The sequence below is a fragment of the Buceros rhinoceros genome, unplaced genomic scaffold (genome assembly GCF_000710305.1).
Source record: "Buceros rhinoceros silvestris isolate BGI_N320 unplaced genomic scaffold, ASM71030v1 scaffold18502, whole genome shotgun sequence".
NCBI classification, from domain to species: domain Eukaryota; kingdom Metazoa; phylum Chordata; class Aves; order Bucerotiformes; family Bucerotidae; genus Buceros; species Buceros rhinoceros.
This window is the reverse complement of record NW_010398496.1, coordinates 11,723-20,335: the sequence shown is the minus strand read 5'-3', so window position 1 is coordinate 20,335 and position 8,613 is coordinate 11,723. Positions and strand designations below refer to the sequence as shown.

At 41.4% G+C, this 8,613-nt stretch overlaps 1 protein-coding gene across 1 annotated transcript in view; it reads left to right on the top strand.

Annotated features, from left to right (window-relative positions):
- The window catches only part of ATP6V1D (ATPase, H+ transporting, lysosomal 34kDa, V1 subunit D), a 7,651-nt gene extending 1,521 nt beyond the window's left edge, over positions 1-6,130 (top strand). Inside the window, exons 2-8 of the mRNA XM_010131134.1 lie at positions 25-104; positions 1,465-1,532; positions 2,226-2,270; positions 2,664-2,767; positions 3,169-3,235; positions 4,673-4,751; positions 5,362-6,130. Coding sequence (XP_010129436.1) covers positions 25-104; positions 1,465-1,532; positions 2,226-2,270; positions 2,664-2,767; positions 3,169-3,235; positions 4,673-4,751; positions 5,362-5,503 — 585 coding nt within the window. The 3' untranslated portion in view covers positions 5,504-6,130. The remainder of the gene's footprint in view (positions 1-24; positions 105-1,464; positions 1,533-2,225; positions 2,271-2,663; positions 2,768-3,168; positions 3,236-4,672; positions 4,752-5,361) is intronic.
- The last annotated feature ends 2,483 nt before the right edge of the window (positions 6,131-8,613 follow it).

Genomic DNA, 8,613 nt, shown 5'->3' with positions numbered 1-8,613 from the left:
CCCCTCCTTGTTTTTTTTAAACAGACCAAGATGCTGATGGGTGAGGTGATGAGAGAAGCTGCTTTTTCACTTGCTGAGGCAAAGTTCACAGCAGGAGATTTCAGGTAAGGATTGTGGATCTTGTGGATGTCCCACCCATGGGAAAGAGCGATCAACAAATTGTTGATCTCTCTTTTGCAAAAAAAAAATTCTTAAATGCACTTAAAAAAGGAAAAAAAAAAAAGACAGTGGACAGGGTAGGACAAGATGAATGGAATTCCCTTAGGTACAGGTGGGAGACATCACTGCAGGACAGAGGTAGTTTGTATGATGAAAATGTGTACTCTGCTAGAGGGTAAACAAAGTGGAAGGATTAACAGAATGTACGTTATGTACATATCCTCAATTTGAGAGAGTGGTGCTTTTTGCACCTTGGAATCTAAAATGTAGGGAGACAAGAATTTATAGCAGAGTATTGGACTATTTATTATTTTGATCTGTCTTGTGAAGCTGAGCACCGGATGCGTTGTGTGTTATTTTCTCCCAGTAAGTCATACAGTAATTTTACTAATGGTTCTATCTGCCTGTCTCACTGACCTCTCGTCTCACTAGGGCTAGCGAAGGCTTTTTCCTCCAGTCAGATGTTTTTTAATTGGTTTAATAATTTACAGTTCTAACTAGGGTGTTTGTGTAATTCATTCAAATGTGTGTGAGTAAAGTTGGGGAAGTGTTAATGGTTCAGCTGATGGTACCTCCAGTTAATGGGGAAGAACTAAGTGATCAGACACAGCAGTAATCTGCGTGCTGCTGGAAGAAAGTCCTTCTGCCCTTTCATTTAGATATGGTGCCGTTTCCTGTCCTAACCAGTTGCGGTGTTTAGCTAAAAACAACACCCAGATTCCACCCTGTAAGCAAACTGTACTTCAATCAAAGAGCTGTTTATAGTAACCTGTCCTTGGAAGGCCTTAAGGCACTTGAGAATTCTTCCAGATGAATTGTTGTACAAGCTTAAGTTTGTTAATGTGACAGAGTTAGTGGGTAAACAAACTCATCAATGTTCTGAATCAAGAATACTCAAAGGAACAAAACATTGTTGCCTTGGTCTGCATTAAAGCCTTGAAATTCCTTCGATTTAATTGGGAAAAAAGTTTCACAGGTTGATAGACTCAATATTATTAAAATATTTTAAAGTAATTTGCCAGATAACTGGTTATTTTTTAGCTATGCTTTGTATGCTTGGTCTAAGACATTTCTAAATTTATATTTCGCAGACTCTGCATCTTTCCAGACATTGCTGGAAACCTGTTTCTTTTGAAGCTTCTGTGTTAGCTTTGAAGTCTGTGCAATTAATTGCACAGAGAACCGAGCTGAAGACAATTTCCAGATCTTTACAGCTATTTGATAACTACTTCATCTTGCATATAATGATGACTTCATGAACCACTTCAGCTTTCCTGATTAAGACGTGTGTTTTCTTCCTTACAGTACCACTGTGATCCAAAACGTGAACAAAGCTCAAGTCAAGATCAGAGCTAAAAAAGACAATGTAGCAGGTGACTTTTTTCCAGACAATGAGTATTTCAACTCTTAAGGCAATTGTTGTAGGAGACTCTGAAATATGCAGGAATATATCCAAACAGTGTCTTCTCTTCCTTTTCTCTCTAATTCATCTAACAGTACGAACACTTGTAATTTGATGCTTTTTTCACATACAGCTTATAATTTTTATATTTAGTTACTTACCTCTCATAAAATTAGTGTGCAGAAATTGCAGTCCAATTTCTAGGTCTTTGGACAAAGCATAACTTCCATAGAACTTTGCTGAAAAATAGATCAGGAAATTAAGTATCAAAAATTAACAGTTTCAGGAAAAGAAACGGCAGTAATCGTTTATGAAGAAAACAGAAAGATAAATCAGGATGGAATGCTCAAAATATTCCTTAAGCACAGAGAATACCTTACTAAACAGAGAGATAATGAAGCTGAACACTGAACGAACTGCAATACTTGTCAGAATTTTTCATGTGTTTAGACGCCTGTGATCTCAATACAGTTCTGAAGTGCCATACTGAGCTGTCAGAACCAGCATGACACGATCAGACGTATCATGTATATAGAAAGATTTTGGAAACAAAGCTTCTGAGCTTACATAGTTTATTAAAAGCAAATGTGGTAAAAGTGAGTTGTATTTAATAAATCTACAACCCCTTATGTCTCTCATGCACATTCTCGTTCACTTTTGTCAGGTGTAACCTTACCAGTTTTTGAGCATTACCAGGAAGGAGGAGACAGTAAGTACAAACCAAGTACTTTCTAGCTTACGCGTACTTACGGCTATTCTAAGCTAATACAAAAATTCTTGTCACGTCGTGTCTGCCGATAAGTGAGTTTACATCATAGGCAGAGGTGTACCTGCTTCCCCTAGGATGCTGTGCCCTGCTCCTGCGACATTGCATTACCACGGTTTGAGACTGGTTGGTCTTACTGCAGACATCCAGAACAAGGGGCTGTAGCAACATCAACCACTGTAAAGACATTTTGTTACTGGGCAAAGGCTTTAGCTTGTCACTTGCTGAGCTGCCTGTATCCCTGTACATAGTTTGTAAAGTACTATTTTTTTATCTAGTAAGAAAACACCATAGTAGCAATAGCAACAAATACTATTTGATGATTTTTTTTTTCAGGCTATGAGCTCACTGGCTTGGCCAGAGGTGGAGAACAGCTGGCTAAACTGAAGAGGAACTATGCCAAAGCTGTGGAGCTGCTTGTGGAACTGGCCTCCTTACAGGTTGGTGGGAGGCAAAAAGAAGGGGATTGTTGATTTCTCACTGTTCTGAAATGAAAGTAACATCATCTCAGTGATTGGAGCTTAATGCTTTGAGCTGTCCCAGTGCTGTAAAGTTGCAAACCTTTTCCAGCCATAAGCCAGAGTTTATTACCACTTCAAAGAAGGCCTTATTCCTTAATGCTAAGAAGAAACTTTCTTTGGGAAGTTGGTATTTGTCACTGCTAACGTGCCCTGTTCAGCACACTACTGACATCAGTAGAAAAAATTCTGCTTCTATCACAAAAGTTGTAGTAATGTAGACGTGGCTTTGGCTTTCACATGCTGTTGGTTTTGTGTATAGAATTGATGGAAATGCTGAAGTTGTTGTGTTATGTATTAATTATTTAATCCCATTCCACCAGACATCCTTTGTGACTTTGGATGAAGCCATTAAAATAACAAACAGGCGTGTGAATGCGATTGAACACGGTGAGTATTTTTCCATTTGGGATACATGATGTTTTTCTGTCTCCACGCAAGGTGAGCAGGGTCATGGAAACCACGCTGACTGCTTTTTTATTAGTCGGATTTCTAATCAGTTCAGGAACTTTCCAGAAAGTATTACGACGAAGCAAATTGCAAGCAAGAACAAAAATTAAAAGCCCTGTGGAATGGACTGGTGTACACAGAGATAAATGAATATGCAAACATGAGAAAGTTATATTGAGAACAAGGAATTTCACAAACATATCCTGGAGTCTGTGGTAGTGACTTTGACTTAGTTGGACAAGTCTGTTGACAAGAAACAAACCACAGGAGGTTTCTATGTGTTAAGATGTTCTCAGAGCTACCTTAAATAGCTTTTAAAACTGTAGTGGTGGTGTCCAGTGGAGAGCTGGTGACTTCCTGTTGGTTTTGGATGGGATTGCAGAGTAGGCATCCAGCGAGAACCTTGGTAACCTGTTCAGGTTTGTGTTACAGGAAACGGAACAGTCCTAATGTCAATACTCCAGTGTTTTTCTTTCATCTGAATTCCTCTCCTTCATGTTCTTGTTTGTAGATTTGTTTGTTCTTGATCTTGCAGTTTCTGAAGTACTACCTTGCACAGTATTGCTGTGATTCCTTTTGCTGCAGGATCCAGGGTGCTTTGATTGTTTCAAGTTCCTGAGTTGTCGATAGCTTGGATTAACCATCTTTGCATGTATGCAGTACAGGATTCTAAGCCATCCTTTTCAGCACTGTTTTTCATAGACTCGTTCCTCTGAATGCGCAGGCCTTATCTGCAGCTTACCGTTCTGCAAATTTGACTGTAGACAAGGATTCCTCTGCAGCCTTCCAAATAACTGTGGTAGTGCTGCTAACAGCTTTCTCCTTTCAAAAAGTGATTCTGACACATAGCTTGCCCAGCTGGCGGTTAAAGCTTTGTTTAATGTCTTATCTCTTCCGCTGTGAAGGTGCTGATTTCAAGTATTTGTTTTATGGTGATTTTTTCAAACCAAATCATAATTCTGTCATGAAAGTGCTTCATTGAACAGAAGTTTGAGAGAGTATGATGGAAGGACATAATTTTAATTGAAATCTTGCCCACCTCTTGCAGGATTTTTTTTTTACCGCTACCATGGGGAAACAAATCTTACAACCAGCTGGGGATCAGTGCTTACTGATTCCATTGCATCTTTCAAAACAACATGCTACGGGAGATTCTGTGCTGCTCAGACTCCTAGTTTAGCCGTGGGCTTAGTGAAGAAGACTAGTTTGTGTACTTTTCCATTTGAAGTAGTATGGTCTTCCTTCAAAGAAATGTCATTTTTCTCTAACCAAAATAATTAGTAGATCGATGTTAAACAACCACCTGTGCTCTGCAGTAGGTAACTGCCTGGTTAACATAGCAGCAGTCCAACAACGTCCTGATTTATATTTTTTTAGTGATTATTCCCAGGATTGAGCGTACCCTTTCTTATATCATCACAGAACTGGACGAACGAGAACGAGAGGAATTCTACAGGTGAGTATCTAAAACCAGACTAGACTGGTCTCTTTGTCAGATAGACGATTCCTCAGAAGGGACCTCCGAGAAGTATTCACCAAATCTGTCAGCAAACATCGTTAAACATGACCTGGTTCTTACTGCACACTGAGTTTCCAGAGCTTGGCGCTTGGAAATCTGCATTTACTTGTCTGAAGGCTGTAAATGAATCCCTACCACAAGGTTGTATGTCATCATCATTATCCTTCTTCCAGAGGGAATGATGTGATACAGCACTCTTGAGGTGTTCTGGACACCTCTGCCAGAGTGTTCTGTGCTACCTGAACCAAAAATGTCAAACCTCAAATTAAAGGTTAACTTCATGAAAGGCAAGCAGAGTAGTATAATGCAGTGTTGAAGGTCAAGAATGTAATATATAGTTTGGATGAAGAAATGAGTTAATCTGCAGAGACGAAGATGGCAGCAGGTAGTGAAAAAAGCCTTCTACCATTTGTTACAGGATTTTCATTTCCTGGGGTACTTCCCCAGGCAGGTCTATCATATCCAAGTTGTAAAGCATCTTTGCTGCTGGCCTGTTCTTATGAAAACATCTTAGTTTTTCACAGATAAAGCACATTTCACTTCACAGGTTAAAGAAGATCCAGGAAAAGAAAAAAGTATTGAAAGAAAAATCTGAGAAAGAACGGGAGCTGCGGAGGGCTGCTGGTGGGGATCAGGAACCAGCCAATCTCTTAGCAGAGGAGAAGGATGAAGACCTTCTGTTTGAGTAACCAGCACAGTTGTTTATGGAGCAGGGGACCCAGAACACAGAATGTCCATTTACAATATAATGCAGGACGTGTTGACTCAATAATACTTATGTGGCTTCTCAGCTGGTGTATAAATCTTGAGTTGAATGGAATGTGGATTTCTCCTGGAAGATTAGAAATCTGGGAACTTGACAGCAGCGTAGGAGGAAAAGGAGAGACGAATCAGGTGCTTTACTGTCAGGAAAGGCTTCTCTCGTGTTCAGCCTGTTTCTTCACTTAGAATGACCGTCCATAGCTGTGGTTTTTGCAGGATGGCTCTGATTTGCCTGATCAGATCCCTCTTTAACTGCTCCCCTTCCTAGTGCAAGCAGAGGAAAATGTTATTGAGGGAGGGAGATAATTCAATGGTTTTTACTGCTGAACTGTTAATGTTCAAGCTGCTTAAAGCAGGTATTGGCACAGCTGAAGTCAAATGTCAAAGGCAGCTCTGGTTTTCTAACCTGTTGATGAAATCCACAGTCTTCTGTGATTTACTTTTGTTGCACGATTGTTACCATTGGCCTAAACCATCTACGGTTTTAATTAGAGGTTCTGCCAACTTGTGTAATGTCTGTGCTAGAAACAAGTAAAATATTTACATGTTAAATGTCTGCTGTCCGGCTCATGTTGCTACAAGACAGCGGTCTTAAAAGCTTGTCATGTTGATGTCAAAATGTCGTGGTTTAAACCCAGCTGGCAACCAAGCACCACACAGCTGCTCTCTCGCTCTGAGAAGATACAACGAAAGGCTCAAGGGTCAGGACAAAGGCCAGGGAGAGCTCACTCGCCAGTTACGGTCATGGGCAAAAGACAGACTTGACTTGGGGAAACAAAATCTATTTAATTCAAACACCACAACCACTACCCAATCACCAATCAAATCAGAGTAGGACAGTGAGAAAAACAACAGGATCTTAAATACATCTTCCCTTACCCTTCCCTTCTTTCGTGGGCCCAGCTCTGCTACCTCCTTCACGCAGTGTGTGTGGCAGGGGATAGAGGATATGGGTTGGGGTCAGTCGATGTTGCTTCTGCTGTTCCTTCCTCAAGGGAAAGGCTTCTCACAGTCCTCCCCTGTGGCAACGTGGCATCCCACCCACGGCAGACAGTCCTCCATGAACTCCTCCAACTAGTGTGGGGGTCTCCTGTGGGCGTTGGTTCTCCCAGCAACAAACTGCTCCTTTTCAGGATCAATCCCCTGCTCCTCCAGAGGGTGCATATGGAACTTTGCTCCACTGGTGATGTCTCAGGCTGCTGCCTCACCAAGGGCCAAAGGGAAATGGCTGCTCTGCAGTGTCTCCCTGCCTCCTTCCTCACTAACCTGGGTGTCCACATGGGTTGTCTCTATTCTACTCCCCTTCAAAACAAAAGCGAGCTCCCAAAACAAATGCCCTTGCTCAAAAGGTTTCCCCTCAAATATGTTTATCACAGAGGCACTGATTGGCTCAGCCTTGGCCAGAGGTGAGGCCAACTCCCAGCCAGGGGAGCTTTCTTGAAGCTTCTTACAGGGGCCATGCCAGCAGTCCCCTCCTCCACTACCAGAAGCCCACCAGACACAAACCTAACACAAAAAATAAAACGTTCACTTCATCTCCTGCCCCCAACTTAGAATCTGCACCGGGCACATCTCCTTTCAGCCTATGCCCACATTGACTTAACCTTAAGTAACCTACTTCAGGTAAGTAAGCTCCTTCCTGCTACAAACCCACAGAAACTCTTCTCAACTATCCAGCTACGTGCTGCTCCAAATCTTCATTGCAGAGGAGGCTGGCGAGCAAAGCAGGGTTGAATGCACAGAGGTCCATCGTCGCTGTGATGCTTTGTGTCCGCGGCTGATGAGGGGAGTCCAGGAGAGGGGCTGATGAGCAGGCGGCCACTGAATGTTCACAGTTTGAAGGTCTGTTTTCCTAAAGACATGGGTTTGCAATCGGCAAACTGAACACATGACCTAGCAGTAATACTCGTACGTTGTCTCTAGTTCTACTAGTCCCTTCAAGGTAAGCACCTTGTTTTAAACAAGATCCAGCACTAACTGCAGATGCACAGTAAGTGCAAGGAAATTAATTTCAATTAACAGCCTTAAAAAGTCATTTTATAATTGTAGGAAGCACAAGCCATTTCTCTTTTGAAGCTGAAGGCAGCACAGCTGAATAGTAAGTCCATATTCTGTCGCTAAGATGCAGGTCCAGCTCGAAAGACAAAGTGTAGATTTGTGGACATGTTGTGACCACTCCCACCAGACGCCTGGTGTCAGAAGGAACAGAGAACATCCTCTAGGGCACTGGTGCGTCACAGCATCTTTCACACATTCAGCAAAATGGCAGAAAGAAGATTCCTAAGATCTACTACAAGAAGTAAAATTGTACAGTGATTTATTTTAAATCTAGAAATATTTTACATTTTTACATTAGTGTGCAGTTCATGATGTCTCAAAATACAGAGTGCAGATACATGTATAAAAGTACAGTGTGGGGCTAACCACAGGTCTCAGTAAAGTCACCTTAATTATTTAAGGCATTAACCCCCCCATCTTATATTTTAAAAAGTCACATATAATTACATTCAAAAATTCCTTTATGCAATTCAGCTAACATTTATTTTTTAATTCAATTGGGACTGGTAAAAATGCAGATACCCTCATTTCAGTCTGATACAGCTCACTAAAAAGCCTGGGATAAGGTTGAAGAGTTTCACCAGTGAAGTCTGCATATTCTCTTTTACTCTCAAGGGAATTAACACACATTCGTCATTAAAGAAGGCAGAATAATTTCTTACGCAAGGTAGTTTCGGGTCCAAGCAGATGGACAGCCAGGAACATTTCTCAGTGCTGCTCAAGCCTTTTCTTTCAGCGGGAGACAAAGCTAAGGCTGGTTATCAACTATCATAGCACCTCCCCGCATGGATGTCAGTGAGTACTATGTACCTTGGGAATTAAGAGAGTAGAGCTGAACTTCAAGCAACATTTGGAAAAAAAATCTACATTCAGAAGCTTTTTTGTATAAAACCAGCTTCTGTACACCATTTCAGAAGAGCCGGGAAGACATATGTAATGGCATGATTTACTGTGACTGACACTGCCTACAAAGTGGGTT